The following is a 20,854-nucleotide window of genomic DNA, read 5'->3' as shown; positions in this document are numbered from 1 at the left end:
GCAACTCAAATGTTACCTGTGCATATTAGATACTCAATTTATATTAATTTTGAACGTCTGTGATAAACACGATACAGATCCGGAATACCGTTTAATAATGCAGATTCTAGAGAAGTCGTCAAACATTTATTATCCATCATTTGAACTTCAATGTGTGTCGCAATCTTTTCAAGGTATATGGAATTTCTAAAAACAAAACATATGAGAGTTTTAATAAGTCATTGATACTGACAATCTTAAAAAATGATGGTATTTTTTTTTTAATTTTAGGGTTGGTCTGACAGATGCCTCTAAATTAACTAATTTTTCATAAAATCTTCTTTTTTGGGGGGGATTCAATGTCTTTTTAGAATGTAGGCAAAGCTATCTAAGATAGAAATGAATAAGATATTTACAACAATGCCGATTTAATCAATGTTAAATGTCACCGTATAATCCAAATTGTTTCGACATGTCTTTTTTCTCGTGAGATTTGCAAGAAACGTGATCATAGGGAACTTTGACGACCACCCAAATCGTATGCTCTAGAAGTTTTTCTTTCAATTGATACCAAAATTAGCTGTGTGTTAGATAGGTGCATTAAAAACCACAACGAGAGGCTTTTTCTCAAATCGGGGCTCACCTATGAGCCCTTTAATTGAAATAAAAATATTTTATCGTATCTTATCTTATATGTATTCCATCAGAGACAATGTATTATATATGTCTCTGATTCCATCAACTCCTTTAGAATAAAATCGTGCACCATTTCAATAAACTTTATAACATAAAAAAAAACCACACAAAACATAATCTATATAAACAATGTGTTACATAAGTTTATTACAACATTTATAACATTACGAAAGTGTCAAAACATGTTACTTCCAAAATTTCCTTGGGTAAAAATATCTGGGTGAGGTTTGTTGAACAAAATCCCAGAAGCTCGCTTGTTCCATTGGCGAGGTCGATCTAAAAATGGTAGGTTAGGTTTCTCTGATCCATAAAAATATCTAAATAAATCGATTTTTTCAGAATCTGTTAACATAGAAATATTTGCGATTTTGTTGGTAAAGTTTTGAGGATTCATCATTGGAAACCTGATGTAATAAAACGCTTCTCCTAACATTTTCCTAGCATTTTGTGGAGTTTTTGGTTGAGATAGCGTCTGACACTTTGCATATGCCCATTCAAGTAATCCATCAAATAAATCATCTTCTCTGATTATAAGCGAGTCCCGTGAGACTATTTTTAGAATATTTTCTAATGATACCTGCTTGAAACTTTTGGTTTTTATAACAGAAGCCGTTTCTTTGTCAATATAACGTAAACATTTCCCCATCAATCTCTCGTTTTGAAACCGAACAGCTTGTTCTAACAAAGCACAAACGGAATCGTCGTTTATATAACCTTGTAATAAACTAAAGCATTCATCAATTAGTTTATAAATTTTGAACTTCTTTGCCGCATTCAGAACAGCAGATATGGTATTTGGTGCGATTTCAGCTTTCTCTGAATACAAATACCTGAAATTAAAAAGAAAAACCATGCATTCACTTAAATTTTCACAAGATAACATTACTAGTTTTTGCTGCATACTATGCTTCTGTAGAAAACTGGAAGTTCAGTTGGATAACGTTTTTAAAGCATAAATCTAAGGCTATATCACATTTGAACTATTTAACTGGAAAGAATCATAATTAAACATTCAAACCTTTGGTCATCGATGTCTGAAAATTATTATTGGTTAAATGTACTTCTTCATACAAGAAGAAGAGGGGGCAAGGGGTTTAGCTGTTATGCTGTTATGAGGCATTTTAATTCTTTGTTATCTGTTATTTTGAAAATATATTTGCTGTTAGCTGTTATTGTCTTATTCTTTGTTAGCTGTTATTGGGCTTTTAGTTTTTTTGTTATCAGTTATTTTGATAATGTATTTGCTGTAACTGTTATTGAAAATTGGAATGCTAGCATTTTTTTAACAGCCTAAATTCGGTATTATACAAGTAAATTTGATCTGTAATGTAATCATTCGTGCTATTCGTCATCTGTGATAATAACCGGATATCAGTCAGGGTTGCAATAATCCAAAACCCTAAACATGTAAACTGTACTATATCATAAAAACTCCCGTGAAAAAAATTCAATTAAAGAACGATTGTATTTTTGTTATGCCTATGAAGAAACAATGAACATATAAATCATGTTATGGAGTGGTATTTGCGAAAAAGATACCACTCACGGGGGAGATGTTCCGAAAAAGGCCGGAAAAAAATTTCAGTTCGGGAAAAACAGTAAACTTCCGGGCACGTAAATTTAAAAGTATTCAACATAGTTAAAATCTTTTTATTTGACTAAAATGGTTACGAACAATACCAATTTGATAAATATAAACCACGTCTGCGATCTGACTTACAAGGAAGGCACGTTTTCAAGAAAAAATCGGTTGGGAATTTTATTATTTATATATAGCAGAAAATGGCGTCGAGTTAGTTGCCTCTGTGTTTCGAAGTATGGATAGTTAAATTTGTGGTTTTCTCTGAGTCGTTTAAAAGACTCGAAACTAGGTGAGACATTGACAGAAGTGATAGATATGAATTATAAATATAGAAAATTGAATATTTTGATCAACAACAACAACAAAAAAATCTGCACTAAGCTCTGGGGTTTGAATACTAGTAATATTTGAATACATGTATTTCTACATGTATCACAAAGCGCACCTTTGAAATCGTTTTCCTCTACATTACTACATATATATGTTACGTCTATGTCCTACTTATTATTTGATAGCTTTGAAACCAAGGTAAACGTTAAATTTAAATTATACTTTCAATCGTGATAAAGGATAGCGAAAATGTGTTCCTTTCAATTCTTCACTTACTTACTCAAGAACAATTCTGAAAATTTTTGGCTTGATATCAGGAATGTTGATGGTGGTATTCTGCTGCGTAACTTCAGTTAAAATTTTCTCAAAAACTGAACCTCCAGATGCTAATATAAACGAGTGGGCATCAATTCTCTCGGTCGTGTTTGTGTTCTCTCCTACTATTAGGGAAACATCACAACATATTTGATTGTGAAACATATACAAGTGCCTTTCCTCTAATGTTTTATTCCTTCTCCAGTCTGCACACACTGTTGGACCTTTTTCCAGTTCAACATAGTCAAATGCAGCAACAGAATTTCCTGAAAATTACAAATTAAATGAATAGTTATAAGGCTTCATCTATTTTAAAAAACGTGATATATATTAATTTTGTCATGTAAATTTTTTTTCTCTAATTCTTCGTCAATTTATCCCTTTCTGCACCCATTGTATAAAAACATTTTTAAAATCAACGTGTGGTTTGCTTGATGTCAGTTCTTCATTAATATTCCTGAAATGCAGTTGCTTGATTGGTTACATTAAGTCTGTTTACAAAAATATAGGTAGCAAGTTGGACCCAAATTTCCTTGTAACCTATAACCAATTTGAGTTGTATGGGGAACTTTTTACCGCAATGTTATGTGAGCTTAACTTAATCTTCTTTCCGAAGAATTTAATAAAAACCAATGTGGTTTTAGAAAGGGTTATTGATAAAAAAAAAATTTAATTCATACATTGTTTGAAATTCTAAAGTTAAAAAAAGAAAAAAACTTGTTTGTGCATTCGTCGATTTCGAAAGGCGTTTGACACGATTTAGCGAGATGCACTGTGGGACAAAATGTTATCTAATAATATGAATGGATGTATGTAGTTATTGTAAAGATACGAAGTCGTGTGACAATTCTATGTCTGATTTTTTTCCCATGTTTGACAAGGCGAAAATGTATCGTCTTTTCTTTTATCATTATTTTTAAATGATCTTTATTCGTTTTTGCAAAATCTGTAATATATCTAGTAAAATAGAGCTTGAAGAACTTGACATATTTTTAAAACTTTTTGTCATTCTGTATGCTGAACTCCAAAAACTTTAAAATTAATTTTTATCTAAAGGATGAATTTTAACTACTTAGGAATAGTTCTAACAAGAACAGACAATTTGAATAAAACAAAACAGTTTAATGTAAGGCTATAGAGTGTTAATACTAGGTCGTCTACAAAATCTTTCTATATATAGTCAGCTAGATTTGATAAAATGGTAAAACCAATATAAATTACTGTACTGTTTTGAAGTATGGGGTATGGAAATAATGACATTATTGAATCCAAAATTTTGGATTCTGAAAAACATCAACACATGATTTATTGAGATTGGGAGATATCTTATAGACGTGGACATAAAAACTAGATAGATGTCATTTTGGGTAAAATCAAACTCTGACAAAGAGACAAAACTTTCATATTCACATGTATATTTATGGCAATTGAAATTTTTCATGGTAATCAGAATAAAGACTATCCTGAACTTTTCTTAGAGGTGAGTATGTATGCATCACCCTGATTTACTAAAAATAGTAAGATTGGTGTATACTAAGTCTTTAAAAGAATCGTCTTTGATTTCTTTTTAATATAACTTATGCAATAGTGAATTTTCTTAATTATTCATCGTGGCTGATATTCATCAGAAAATAGTATTGTAGGAATTCAGGTATGTTAAGTAAAGGGTGCAACAACAAAAAAAGCTTAAACAATGCAAGAAAATAAAACAAACACAAAAATAAAACAACACAAAAAAAAAAAAACAACTGAAAACCCAACAACATAACCAGAGAAAAAAGGGGGGGAAGTAAAGTAAAAAGCCAAAGGGGAACGGGAATACAACTTATTTCGACCTAAAGGGTAGAATACAATGGCACTTTGAATTACATGTAGTAGAACATAACTATTTTTGGCGTTGTTTTTTTTTTACATGTATCAAAGTAACAATATGTATAAATTTTCATAAGTACTAATATGTCAAATGAGTACAAGTGTACGCTTGATTAAATTAAAATTTTCGCTGTAGAGGAACATCGTTTTGCATTGGTTGATCATTTATAAGTAACAAGAGCACTCGTATAATGTTAAACAGGAACGTCACTAGCTGGTTGTTCCGAAAAGAGTAAAAAATAAAAAGGAAGGACAGGAATTACAACTAAAAAAAAAGCAGGACAAAATTTTTCATCCTAGCTCCCCCCCCATAAAAATCAAATGGTAGCTCCCTAACATACAGTATGCTGCGATAATTGCATTTATTATATACTAAGTAAATACATAGAGAATAATACATGGCAAAATCCGTATCATATGTCGTATCATCCCGAGACATCAATATCAGCCCAAGGGCCTTTAGGCCCGAGGGATGATATTGGTCGAGGGTGATACGGCATGTGATACGGATTTTGCCATGTATTATACACTTTATCATATATTTCAACAGAAGAGTATTATATTATATGAACTGTTTTCTGATCCATAGAACTGGGTTACCTTCAGTTCTACTTTTGTCTTGTTTCAAAGGCCTTAAAAGAACTGCTCAATTACTTATCCGAAGCACCTGGGTTACCTTACAATTTGCGTGCTGTTGTTTTAAAAATATTTTGTTTATTATTGTATTAATTTGTGTGTTTTGTATTTCTCATAGTTGCAATTAGTGTTCCAAAAAATATGAAAACTTGACGTTCGTGACGTCACATACAATATGAAAACTCAACGTTCGTGACGTCACATACCAAACAATGACGTCATTCAAAAAATTTACCTATTTTGAGGAAAATTTTTCTTAACCAAAAAAAAAACCAAAACTGCCATTATGTAAAAAAAAAAGTAGGGGTGTGATAAAGGGTATGCGACTGTATATTACATTAATTTGTAGGATCCTTTACTATAGATAATTTAGCTGATCTGTAACAATAACATCTTCATGCCTTATATATCATGTACTGTAGTACGCCGCTAGATTAAAACTGACGAGGAAAGGTAACACACGGCCAGCGAAAGCTCTTTTTTTGAGAGCCCAGGTGGTCGTGTGGTCTAGCGGGACGGCTGCAGTGCAGGCGATTTGGTGTCACGATATCACAGTAGCATGGGTTCGAATCCCGGCGAGGGAAGAACCAAAAATTTGCGAAAGCAAATTTACAGATCTAACATTGTTGGGTTGATGTTTAGACGAGTTGTATATACATTATGTACACAGCCATGTATCACCATCGTTGATGGCGATCCGATGGATACATCTGTTGTAGAGTTGTCACTGACTCAGACGTACTTATAAATATAATTATTTTCTGTGACTGTATATTACATTAATTTGTAGGATCCTTTACTATAGATAATTTAGCTGATCTGTAACAATAACATCTTCATGCCTTATATATCATGTACTGTAGTACGCCGCTAGATTAAAACTGACGAGGAAAGGTAACACACGGCCAGCGAAAGCCCCTTTTTGAGAGCCCAGGTGGTCGTGTGGTCTAGCGGGACGGCGGCAGTGCAGGCGATTTGGTGTCACGATATCACAGTAGCATGGGTTCGAATCCCGGCGAGGGAAGAACCAAAAATATGCGAAAGCAAATTTACAGATCTAACATTGTTGGGTTGATGTTTAGACGAGTTGTATATACATTATGTACACAGCCATGTATCACCATCGTTGATGGCGATCCGATGGATACATCTGTTGTAGAGTTGTCACTGACTCAGACGTACTTATAAATATAATTATTTTCTGTGACTGTATATTACATTAATTTGTAGGATCCTTTACTATAGATAATTTAGCTGATCTGTAACAATAACATCTTCATGCCTTATATATCATGTACTGTAGTACGCCGCTAGATTAAAACTGACGAGGAAAGGTAACACACGGCCAGCGAAAGCTCTTTTTTTGAGAGCCCAGGTGGTCGTGTGGTCTAGCGGGACGGCTGCAGTGCAGGCGATTTGGTGTCACGATATCACAGTAGCATGGGTTCGAATCCCGGCGAGGGAAGAACCAAAAATTTGCGAAAGCAAATTTACAGATCTAACATTGTTGGGTTGATGTTTAGACGAGTTGTATATACATTATGTACACAGCCATGTATCACCATCGTTGATGGCGATCCGATGGATACATCTGTTGTAGAGTTGTCACTGACTCAGACGTACTTATAAATATAATTATTTTCTGTGACTGTATATTACATTAATTTGTAGGATCCTTTACTATAGATAATTTAGCTGATCTGTAACAATAACATCTTCATGCCTTATATATCATGTACTGTAGTACGCCGCTAGATTAAAACTGACGAGGAAAGGTAACACACGGCCAGCGAAAGCTCTTTTTTTGAGAGCCCAGGTGGTCGTGTGGTCTAGCGGGACGGCTGCAGTGCAGGCGATTTGGTGTCACGATATCACAGTAGCATGGGTTCGAATCCCGGCGAGGGAAGAACCAAAAATTTGCGAAAGCAAATTTACAGATCTAACATTGTTGGGTTGATGTTTAGACGAGTTGTATATACATTATGTACACAGCAATGTATCACCATCGTTGATGGCGATCCGATGGATACATCTGTTGTAGAGTTGTCACTGACTCAGACGTACTTATAAATATAATTATTTTCTGTGACTGTATATTACATTAATTTGTAGGATCCTTTACTATAGATAATTTAGCTGATCTGTAACAATAACATCTTCATGCCTTATATATCATGTACTGTAGTACGCCGCTAGATTAAAACTGACGAGGAAAGGTAACACACGGCCAGCGAAAGCCCCTTTTTTGAGAGCCCAGGTGGTCGTGTGGTCTAGCGGGACGGCGGCAGTGCAGGCGATTTGGTGTCACGATATCACAGTAGCATGGGTTCGAATCCCGGCGAGGGAAGAACCAAAAATATGCGAAAGCAAATTTACAGATCTAACATTGTTGGGTTGATGTTTAGACGAGTTGTATATACATTATGTACACAGCCATGTATCACCATCGTTGATGGCGATCCGATGGATACATCTGTTGTAGAGTTGTCACTGACTCAGACGTACTTATATATATATATATATATATATATATATGCTTTGAATAATAGCATGAAAATAAGCACTAATACAAACTGTTTCCATATAATTCATATTGTAAAAAACAAGGCACTGATGTACGCATTTGAATGTTCATTATTTGTTTCCATGTTTGAGGATGTAAAATGCTGCATCAGTTGTTCCATTGCATAGGTTTCCTTCAAAGTGGTGAATCTTTGTTATATTTCCCTATATTTTTTTTGCTTTTTTCCTCATCTTGCCATCTGCTGCATACTGTAATTTCTTTACCTCGTTAACTGCTTGCTCGATCTTTCTTGAACACATTGAGTAACTTCAAATATGTTGCGGTTTTGACTCTCTTTTTCAGCCAGCCCTTTTAAATGATTAACTAATTAATTGTCCTTCTATTTTGGTGGTGGTTCAAGGTTGGATGTGGGTATCTATCTCTATCAATGTCAGAATTACATAGTCTGTCAATTTGGTGCAAGCATCTGACTGTTGTGCGTTTTCCAAGGCGTTCCTCCAAACGATCTAAGGGCAGTAATGGTAAATCTGCTGCACGACGGACAAGTTTGTTGACATCTGTGACATCTTAATATTGAGCCCATATTCCTGTGTCTTTTTCCCTATTGCTTTTGCATAGTGGAACACACAACCTTTGAGTTCTGCGTTTGGAAAGACATGAGATACTGCATTTCTTGATTGACATTTAAAGTTGGTTGGCTATGTTTTTCAGTACAAAGCTTTAAGAAGCTAAGTCATTGTATTCTTCAAGCTTCATATTGAAAATCATGTTTTATCTTTATTATATATAGTTACAACACAATTAAAAGAATATATCATTTTATTTATTTTATTAAGGTTTCTGTTATATAGGTAAATAAGTCTGTGGGAATATATTTTTTTCTCTTTCTTTTTAATTTTTCTGAATTATTAAGAATTTTCTAATTAGATATAGGAAGTGTTATGAGTGCCAATGAGACAACTCTTCATCCAAATATCAATTTATAAAAATAAACCATTATAGATCAATTTACGTCCTTCAACACGGAGCCTTGGCTCACACCGAACAACAAGCTATAAAGGGCTCCAACACTACTAGAGTAAAACCATTCAAACTGAAAAACCAACGGTCTAAATGCATTAAATTCACACAATAGCAATTATTGTTTATCAGATAATTGAATTTAATGAGGCTACTGGCGTATGTTGTTTTTGGATTCGTACACGTGTTTGTATTATAAATCAAAAGTGTCCGTTTACACTGTCTTACTTTTTGGGAACGCCTCTTGTTAAGAATGATTACTATCACGTGCATTTTGTTCTTAAGAGTGTAAAGCACGTTATAACTTTCTCACATAGCATCTGTCAGGGGCGGATGCAGGAATTTTCGAAAGGGGGGGTGCTAACCCAGGACAAAGGGGGTGCAAAGGGGTGCAAAACATATGTCCCGATACAAATGCATTGATCGGCAAAAATAAAGGGGGGTGCGCACCCCCGGAACCCCCCCCCCCCCCCCCCTGGATCCGCCACTGTCTGTTTAGCTTTATACAAACATTTTGTTATAACAAAAAAATCCCACCCACGCCTCCCAATAAATCTATTTTTAAATATTTTAATTACTACTTATCTATTATATCTTTTTGTAGTGAATGCATTTATTTGAACGATATTGCTGTGCCAGTTTGTTGTATTTTTCAGCTTCACGCTGTGTGACAGATGTTGATGTCTCGATGGACTTTGTTTACTGAGAAGATATGGAGAAAAGTGTAGATTAATTGATAAAAAGACATTTTTATTCCTTTGAATGCTGATAAGACATTAGCAGTGCACGATTGACTTTTAATTTGTCTGCGTTGATTAGACACTATCAGTTTATAATTGACTTATTACTTTAGCGTAGTAGAAATTAGACTTAATTTTTGTTTATGAATCTAACTTTAAATTTAAAGATTATATTTTGGTTATACTAAATCTTGAATGTCGCAGATCCTTTAGGGGGCGGTTCAGGGAGACAATAAACGGACTTGGAACTGTCCCCCTCTGGCACATATCTGTACCCTACCGGCTCTTTAGTGGAGGGTATCAAATAATTTCCTAGGGTTCACTCTTGTCATCAAAAGGAATCCCCTCCACTTCTGGTATCAGAAGGGAGGTGTCATCTCCTCAGTACACGTAATGTTTGCATTTAAAAAATCGAAGAGACTGTTGTTTTCAGAGGTCTGTGTAAACAGAGGGGGGTTCTCCGTCCAGTCCACTCTTGTACGTAGGAGGGATGTTTTGACACTTATGTTATCATAGGGTCACCGATATGCTCTTTTCAATCCTTTGGCTATCGGTTTGTTTGTCTTCCTGGAACTGGTTAAACATTTTATCTGCGTCCTATCAAATATCCACACATACATATTTTGTACATATACTTGTTGTATTATTAGTAATAAATATTCTATATTCTTTCTACAATTTGTATTGTCTGTTTTTCAGCGCCAGTAGTCCGTTTATTAATTGAAACTTTTTGTTAATAACGCATAAAAGAAGTTTAATATTTTATTGTAGTTTTTTTTCTGATTTCACAATTTTAGAAATCAGACTAAAATGTCTTTTATAAATAAATATTAAAATAATAATCCAATAGAAAAAAAAAGCCTAATTACATTTTTGTTTAATATATTGTTAACACACAGGTTTAATTTGTTTATTTAATTTTTTCATATAATTTCAAATTTCGCCGTAGTACAATTCCCATATTGTCTTAGTAAATTTTTTTTTTACCTTTTTACCTGGAATTCACAGCTAAAACGAAATGGAAATACACCTCTCTAAGTAAAAGTATGTGTAAAAGTTGATGGTTTTTATTCTGAGCAGTTTACAAGTTCAGTTGGTCTTATGCAAGGGGAAGTTCTTTCTCCTATACTTTTTTCGTTATATGTAAATGACTTTGAAATGGAATTTCTACGTAATAGTAATATACCATATGAAGTGCAAGACTTGTCATTATTTTTACTTATGTATGCTGATGATATGATTTTATTTTCTGATTCAGTTATTGGCTTGCAAGATATGTTAGACACATTATTATTATATACTTGTAAATGGGGTTTGACTGTAAATATTGCCAAAACAAAAATTATGGTATTTAGAAACGGAGGTTTTGTAAAAGACGAAGAAATTTGGTATTATGATTGCAATGCTATTGACATAGTGGATGAATTTTGTTACCTTGGTGTACTGTTAAATTTTAACGGTAAATGTGTTAAAGCTCAAAAACATTTAGCTGAGCAAAGTAGAAAAGCTGTTTTTGGATTAAAGTCGAAGGTTTCGTCATTGTATTTGAATGTTTTTACATATTTGAATTTATTTGATACTTACATTAGCAGTATTTTATGTTATGGTTGTGAAATATGGGGCTTCCATAAAGCTCCAAATATTGAAAAAATACAACTTGATTTTTGCAAAAACATATTAGGTGTCAAACAATGTACAACAAATGTTATGGTTTATTTTGAATTGGGTAGATATCCTTTGATATATTTTAGAATGTACAAAATAGTGAAGTACTGGTTAAAATTGTTATCCACAAGCAACTGTATTCTTAAAAACTGCTACAGGGAACAACTGTTTAATTTCTGTAATATTAGAAGCAGTTGGATTTATCAACTACAACAATTATTATTTAATTTAGGTTTAAATGAGATCTGGTATAACCAAGACAATTTGATTATTGATACAAATTATTATTTGTAAAAACAAGGATATATGATCAAGCAAAACAGACTTTGAATGATCAACTGAACGTTTCATCCAAGTGTTATTTATATAAATATATTGTCAATAATGTATGTTTACAGAATTATCTAACTAAACATATGAATTTTAGAGTGTATTTAACTCGCCTTAGATTGTCATCTCATAATTTGTTTGTTGAAGTAGGCCGTTATCATGGGGTAAATAGGTTAGATAGAAAGTGTACTCTTTGTACTTTAAATATCACCGAAGATGAATTCCATTTTGTGTTACAATGTGAAAGCTATAGAGACTTGAGGAGACAGTTTATTTAAGAATTGAATGCTTCTTTTTGTAAATTTATTGGGGTGTAAAAGCGTTGACCGAAGTACATTTTGTATGAAGCGCGGAAGCGCTGCATTCTAATAATGTACGCACGGTCAACGCTTTTACAACCCTATAAAGTTACAAAAAGAAGCATTCAATACTTATAATTACATTTTTTTTAGTTATGATCAAGAAAAAAACGAATTTTATATTGTTTTTATTTAATTCACCTGTGCACTTTTTTGTGGGACCACGTGTTATCATGAATGAAAAGTTTTATTGAGTGATACAATTGCTTACGGAATAACACGTGATGTGCTGTTAGCTAATCAGAATAAAGTATTATAATGAAACATACATCTAATGTAATTATTAAACCTTATTATTGTAGACGTCCATCGTCGTTCAAATTAGTGCAACTTCTCAGCACTGAAAATGTAAAAGATTTGCGTAATTTGTGTAAATTCTTGTTTAATGCACTTAATCATAGGACCGAACTGTTATTGGTCAATACTTGATATTTATTTGCTTCTCTGATGTATTATGTCATGTTGTGTTATAGAAATGTATTTGTATTTATTGCACTGATAAGCATAATGTGCTTAAAGTAATAAAGAATTGAAGTATCCTTCAATTAATTGTTAAACAAACAAATCATTGCCATTAATAACAGTTAGTATTTAAAGGGACTGTTGATATTGATGTGTGCAGACTTAGGGTCAATGACATTGAACTATAATCAATTAAATTACACATTACATTGAATTACACGAATTTAACACTACACAGTTTTTGAAAGGTTAATTAAATCAAGGATTTGTATAGTAAGACTATACAAATCCTTGATTAAATTACTTTTCTAAAGTAATTAATCAAATTAACAGCAATTGCAAATAGTCTTTATTGTACTATTATTGAAAGATGTGGTATGAGTTGCCAATGAGACAACTCTCCATCCAAAAAAAAGTTTTGACAGGAGCTAATGTGGCAGTGTTGCTTTATCAGAACATGGAAGTTCCATGTTAAGAACATCATATTGATAGGAGAGGGAATTCGTTCCTTTCAATTTGCCAATACATCAAGGGGTAGTTTGACATCTCAGAAATGAACTGATATATAGATATTAAATATAATTAAAATAAAGAAACTGTAAATGAATAAAAACTATTTTCCTTTACTTAAAAAAAAAAAAAGTGTGCTTGTTACAATATTGAAAATAATTTTTAGTACAAACAATATATTTAATGTCTTCATATTAGCAATATTTTGCTAATAAGATAAAATACATGTAATAGTATCATTGCCCCTGGACATTTTATCTGATTAATTGCTAATTGTTTTTACAGGTTATATTTTTAATCTTTTTTATTTCCTTTTGTATTTACTAATTTGACAAAATGATTATGTGTGCTGTGATTTTAAATTCATACTGAAATGTAAAAGAAAGATTTTTCAGAGTTAAACATTTTTTTTTAATTAACAATGTATAGTAAGAAGGATTGGAATCTCGTGAACTTTTGCATAGACTGTAGTATAATGTCTTATGCAGCGCGAGATTTTGTGTGATTACCCGTGATGCATCTGGAAAATGCTCAATGTGCCTCGATTAATGTAAACTGGACCCCTGTTGTGTTCACTTATCGCTACACTCGGTGCGAAGCTATAGATAGAACGGCGGACCAGTTTACGATTAATGGCGATATGTAAGTTCTTCAATTGGCCTAGATTAATGTTCAAACATGTTTACAAACCTAAACAAATTGACACCCGATATGTAAGTATTACAATCCATATCTATCAAATTTTATGCTTGAAATAAGAAGTTTAAAATGGTTCTGGTGTAATTAATAACTTTTACGATCGCAGTAAGAATACACGGCTCCATAAAATTAATTTGTATATTGACCGAAGTGACCTCACCCTATCCCGCTTATTGGGCGGTCCTATCATCATTTTCTATTTTTATACTCCTTTCTCAAAAAACGGAGATGAGTGATAAAATTTATATTTTCTGATAGATATATGATTTCTTCGTGTATTGAGTAAATTTCGTAGTGATTGATGCATTAGTTTTCCTATTTTTTTACGTTTCTTCGAGATGATTACAACAAAAATGGCGTTCTGGAGCGAAAATGGGGGTGGCTTGGGAAAAACGAATAAAGTTCTTCAATTGGCCTAGATTAATGTTCAAACATGTTTACAAACGTAAAACATTGGTGATAAAGTGTATTGAAGAAATCTCAAACCGCTAAATAAGGGAATTGTGATACTTTTTTGTCTTTAAAAATCAATGTGGTTCTCAGATGAATCGCAATTTACCAGGCCTAAATTGAGAGGGGATCCAGTTGTCATAATAATCTGATACTTCCTTCCTGTTAATATACTGAAGTGAAATCGTTAAACCATGTGTTTTGAAATAGTTTTACATCAATTTTAACTAGCCATGTTCCATAGAAAACTCTATAGATTTGCCTTTGCCGATGTGGAAAGGGACAATGCATGGATGGTAATCTTTTCAAATGTTCAGCCCAGCTCATCTACTCTAATGCCTTTAATGATGTATAGGTAGTGCTGTTTTTGTCTTCATTATAAATCACTGCCCCCCTTCATTATGCATGTTATTATTATTGACCCCTTCTCTATCTGGCATTTTGCTAGGCTTAATAATGTTTTCCTGCAACAACTTCAAATCAAACAATGAAAGATGTTTTCCTGCAACAGTGTCAAATCAAAATAGCCTTGCAAGATTTTTTCCTGCAACGGCGTCAAAGCAAATAATTAAAATAGCAAGACGTCATAATTTTTTTAAACCTGTGCATTACAAATGTACCTGAGCTTTATCTTTTGTAGACCGAACTGCTCATAACTATACTTCAGTCAAGTCCAGTTAGAGTTTTATATATATAATATATAAAGGATATTCTGTTATCCAAAATATCTAACATTTATTCCTTTTATTGTTATTTTTGATTTTTTTTGTATGCGACATCTTTTGATCCTACAATATTGCAAAATATTTTATTTTAAAACAATAGAAACATTGCTACAAATATAAATTATTCCTAAATTTGCATAAACCCATAGAAATCTAACATAAATTTTGCAAATATAATTGTTAGAGCAAAGATCTTGAGGTAGTATTGCTATTGTTAAGGACATATTTGATATTGAAATTGATTAAGCCATATGCTATTGTATTATTATTGCCACATGTAACTATATTACACCTTTTTTTTTCAGTATTTCAAAATGCTCAAACTGGTGAATGCTAAGAAGAAAAGTCTAGGCACAAGGATTCAAGTCCCCAAAAAAGTCTAAGCAGTTGTGTGCCAACAGCAGTTGACCATTCATGCACTAATCATGTGGACATAGTATGAAATTCAAAACAGTGTAGCTGTGGCCATTGATTGACACATTAAAATCATTCATTGACTGGGACAATTTAGGTGAACGTTTGTATGTAACGACCAATGCTCACTATGTACTTTTTAAAAGTAATTCGAAAAATTAATCAGAAATAACACGATATTTTGATTTATATCAATTATATAAATCAAAACACAAAGGTTATTCCTGATTAATTTTTCGAATTATTTTATAATTAAAGGCGTTAAGAAACCTTTGTTGACCCCACAGTTTAAATGTCTATCGTAGGTACGTCATGAACAGTGGTTGTTACAGACAAACGTTCACGTAAATTGTCCCAGTCAATGGATGATTTTGATGGGTCAATCAATGGCCACAGCTACACTGTTTTGAATTTCATACTATATATATATGGCATGCCTTCAAATAGAAATAGAAATACAAGTGTATCGGTACAACTGAATGCCACTTTTGACCAAAATGTTCCTCTGAATATCATTTATGGAGGATATACTAACAATGTTTCATGGGATCATTAACATTCAATCTCTTATACCAACACGTGTGAAAGCTACGCTTTGTGTGTAGGGAACTTTGATAGTGACTTGATACATGAGCTTAGTTTTAAACTTAGTTTTAACAAGGATTTATACGTTTTTTGCAATTTTGGAATAGATGGTTTGCTTCCGATATAGTTCTTCTTTACAGTGTTGATTTTTGTTGTTTATCACAATATTATAAGACTTATATTATAACAAGTTTATTGAAAATTTGCATTGACATAACTGAAAACAACTCACTAACGTTACCAACCGGCCAGTAAAGTCAAACCTAGAATACCCAAAGGCTATTTGTTATTCAGTTGAATTTTGAACTGTGAACTTTGAACTTTTGCATTGAAATGGGTAAAAAGAATAACGGTAATGGTAATACCAGGAATAAATCTACTCAGGACAAAAGTAAAAGCAATGATGTCATTGACGGTAATACCTTAGATGATTCGGTGAGTGTAATTGGTGCCATCACAGAAGCCCATAATGTAATTTACAATGCTGACGAAACTATGTTTGGACATCTGTTCGACAATACGCAGTCCAAATCAAATAAGTTAAAAAGAAAACTTTCAACAGTCAGTGACAGTGAAAGTGAGTCAGATTCTGTAAAAACTACAAAACAACAAAAACGCACTAAAAACCTCCAGGCAACAGTAAGCGGTAGTGTTAGTAATGTAATTGCGGAAGCTGAAGTACATATGGACTCAAGTATATCTCCCGATGTGCGCGTTCTTAGTCAAATGATCAGTACCCTTTCGCATGATATGCGTAATATGTTTGGCGATATGAATACACGCATTAATGATCTTGAAAGAAATCTAGAGCGTAAAATAACTGTTAAGGTTAATCAAATCATTGATAAGCGTGTCAATTCCGAAATTAAAAAAGTCCGATCTGAAGTCAACGCCGTTGTAGATTCTTTGCGCCTAGATATTGATGAAGACTTGCAAGTGGTAGAGAAAAAACTTGAAGATTTTTCCAACCAAATAACCAATCAATCTACCAGCAATATTGATTGCAATCTAGTTATCAGGAACCTTCCGGAAAGTACAAATGAAAATATCGTATCAAAAGTTTCCGCCTTGTTCAGAGAAGGTCTAAAAGTGCAAATTACCCCAATAAACTGTGAACGTAAACAGAGCCGAAGTACGCATACGAGTGGTGTTGTTATAGTCTCGTGCAAGTCCAAAGCAGTTGTAAATGATGTAATGTCAGCTAAATACAAACTGAAATCCAGTCGTCAGTACAGTGATGTTTTCATACACAGAGATCAGACTGTTCAACAACGCATAGAACGTAAAAACTTTCAGACAATCGTAGATGTGTTAAAGTCTGTTGATCCACATATCAATATGAAGGGCGCGGAAGTTATTGCCAGTCGTTTTGTTAATAGCAAAAGATCTTCCGAGAACCGCAACGAACATGAGAGTAGGGGTACTTCTCATACACAACAAAATACATCACGACGTGGAACGAACAATTCAACAAGAAGTAACACTTCCAACTTACATAGTAACACTGGTCATAGTAACTACAACGCAAGAACAAGTCATCGGGAACAGAACAACGGACACAGCAGTAGAAACCACCATCAACAGTCGAGAAAAGGTAGATGGTAGTTATCTGCAGGTTTTTGGAATGTAAATAACTGGAACAAAAACACTAGCTCTGATAATTGTATTCTTCGCTCTACTTGTATAAATAAACTCGATTTAGATATTATATGTATTGGTGAAACTCATTTGAAAGGAGATGATGTATTATTTATTAATGGTTATAAATGGATAGGTCAAAATAGAAAAGTGTTACATAGAAATGCAAAAAATGGTTCTGGTGGTGTAGGTATTTTTATAAAAATGTATTTTTATGACTTATTCCATATTACTATATTAGATACTTCATTTGAAGGTATTTTGTGGATAAACTTAATTGAAAAATCATCTGAATTTGAATTTAATATTTGCATTTGTTATTTACCTCCAGAAAATTCAACACGTCAAATCGATAAAGATACTTTCTTTGACACTTTAATTACACAAGTTTATGAACATCAAAATAAAGGGCCGTTTTTCATTTGCGGAGATTTTAACAGTAGATGTGGTAATGAAAGTGATTATATTGAGGGTGTTGACAATTTATGTCAAAGAAATGTCATTGATTTTAAGTGTAATTCATACTGTAATGCATTTATTGATTTCCTTATTAGTGCTTATTGTTGTATACTCAATGGTAGAAACTTTGTAAACAATGATTATACATTTGTATCGACGAAAGGTTGTTCAGTGGTTGATTATTGCATTGTACCTTATGATAATTTAAACTTGTTTAAAGATTTTTGTGTTATACGAGCGAATGATCTGGTCACGTCCACAGGCTTCGACGTGAACGGGGTAGATTTAAAACTAATACCTGATCATTCACTTATTAAATGGAGTATAGATTTAAATGCTTTTATGTCTAATGTACAACCAACAAATGATAAAGATGAGACATTTTCTACGAAGTTTGAGAAATTTGATTTTAATAAAATTCCTGCAAATTTTATGAATACCAATAACGTTTATCAAAATATATGTTCATTAATAGAAAGCCTTAAGACTGTTGAACATCAACAAAATTGTGTAAATGGCATTTATGATGATTATTGTAAAACGATTGAATCAGAGATGTCTGATAAAATACCAAGTAAGACTATTTTTGTTGGTGGTAAGCAATCAAATAAAAAATATCGGAATAGGAAACCCTGGTGGAATGAATCTTTGAGTAAATTGTGGTATGAGATGTGTAATGCTGAAAAAGCATGGAATAAATGTAAAAACATGCACCAAAATCAGCTAAAAGCTATTTATGTACAAAAGAGGAAACATTTTGATAGTGAGGTTCAAAAAAGTAAGAGAAAGTATTGGTATGACATGCAGGAGCAATTACTCTCTGAATCTAGCAAAAATCAGCATATGTTTTGGAAAAAGATTGGTAAAATAGGTATTGCAGAAAGTCGTAAACATGTAATTCCTATGGAAGTAATCGATGATGATGGTAATGTAAGTTCTGAATTAACAGATGTTCTTGACAAATGGAAATCTGAATATTCAGAATTGCTTAATCAGCAAAACAGTTCGATTAGGGTTTCTGATTCTTGTACCAGTTTAAATGAAGCGAGTACTTTTAATGATTTTTTGTTGACGGAACCCATTTCGTATCAAGAAACAGTACATGTTATTGAAAAGACAAAAAGGGGTAAATCTGCTGGCATCGATAACTTACCGGGGGAGGTTTTTCTTAACCAAAGTTCAGCTCTATTTCTATACCATTTATTTGATATTTGTTTTAGATATGGTAATGTTCCTGATTTATGGAATAGAATTATTATTAATCCTATTCCTAAATCTAACATGTCAGACGCGAGAGACCCCCTTTGTTATAGAGGGATCGCCCTTGCAGCAGTGTCTTACAAATTGTACTGTAATATACTGAGCGATAGATTAGCTCATTGGGTAGATGATAACAATGTACTGGCGGACGAGCAGAATGGTTTCCGGCAACAACGTAGTACAATTGACCAATTGTCTAGTCTTACTAATTTGATTGATGTAAGAAAAAAACTTCGTAAATCAACCTTTTGCGCCTTTATTGATTTTAAAAAGGCTTACGACACTATACAAAGGGATATTTTGTGGTATAAATTAAATAAAATGGGTGTTGCACAGACTTTTTGTTCTGCTATTAAGTCAATTTATACAAATGTTTTATGTTCTGTAAGAATAAACGGTCATTTCACAGACTGGTTTGATGTTAACTGTGGCTTGAAACAAGGATGTCCCTTGTCGCCCATTTTGTTCAACTTGTATATTAATGATTTAGTTACATTTCTTAAGTCCTTTGACTGCGGAATAGAAAAATAGGTGATGAAAAACTGTGTATTTTATTATATGCTGATGACGTTGTAATTATAGCAAACATAACGTCAAAAAAATAGATTTTTTCTCGGTGTAGGAAAATATGCACCAAATGCTGCAGTTACTGGAGACTTAGGTATAACACCTATTTTTGATAAGCAGTGGAAAAGTATTATTCGTTTGTGGTGTAGATTAAATAACATGAGCTCAAACCGGTTAAATGCAAAAGTTCACAAGTGGGCTGATAGTATGAGTATTAAGCATAAGTGTGTTAAAAACTGGAATTTTTTAGTAAAGAAAACCTTCTGTGAACTAAATTTAAGTCATTTATCGTGTCCTGAAAATATGGACACTAACTATGTTATAAAAAATGTTATGTCAAAATTACATAGAAAACATGTCGATAATTGGCATGCTGTTTTGCATTCTGATAAATCTATATCGGGTAGAGGTGGCAATAAGCTACGAACTTACAGACTGTTTAAGGAAAATTTTGAACCAGAGGAATACTGCAAAATAGCTTTACCCTTCAGTCACAGAAGTGCTTTCGCCAAATTTAGATGTGGTGTTGCTCCCCTTAGAATTGAAACAGGGAGATATGAAAATATTGTTTTAGAAAATAGAGTGTGCCATATATGTGACGTTTTTATTGAAGATGAAGCGCATGTTTTATTTAGATGTCCTCTTTATGACGATTTTAGAAACCATTTATATCATGTTGCTGAAACTTTTAATGATAATTTTAATACTTTAGATGATAATCAAAAGTTAGTGTTTTTATTCTCAGATGTAAATATGATTCGTGTGTGTGCCAAAACCTGTCATTTAATTTTAAAAAGACGTAGAAATTTTATATATTGTACATAGTATTTTATTTCATATTATGTATTATTATTATCTATGCATTTTAATAGTCTCTTATAATTCTGTATAGAATGGCTCTCATTTTATTTAGTGTTATTTTACAATGTTACTATTGTATAAAGATTGATTGTACTTGTTGAGAGATGAGACTTTAATAAAACATTGAAACATTGTGATACCTGGGTTAAATTGTATTATTTCTATATTTTAACATA

The 20,854-nt window shown here is 32.8% G+C and overlaps 1 protein-coding gene across 1 annotated transcript in view; it reads right to left on the bottom strand.

Moving 5' to 3' along the window:
• Positions 1-811: 811 nt before the first annotated feature.
• The window catches only part of LOC139484955 (BTB/POZ domain-containing protein 2-like), a 61,513-nt gene continuing 41,470 nt past the window's right edge, over positions 812-20,854 (bottom strand). The window contains exons 2-3 of the mRNA XM_071269022.1: positions 2,868-3,168; positions 812-1,505 (exon numbers count right to left, since the gene is read on the bottom strand). Of these exons, the coding sequence (XP_071125123.1) occupies positions 851-1,505; positions 2,868-3,168 (956 nt within the window). The 3' untranslated portion in view covers positions 812-850. The remainder of the gene's footprint in view (positions 1,506-2,867; positions 3,169-20,854) is intronic.

The sequence above is a fragment of the Mytilus edulis genome, chromosome 1, assembly GCF_963676685.1.
Source record: "Mytilus edulis chromosome 1, xbMytEdul2.2, whole genome shotgun sequence".
NCBI classification, from domain to species: domain Eukaryota; kingdom Metazoa; phylum Mollusca; class Bivalvia; order Mytilida; family Mytilidae; genus Mytilus; species Mytilus edulis.
The sequence above is the reverse complement of the archived record's forward strand: the minus strand, read 5'-3'. Positions and strand labels throughout refer to the sequence as shown.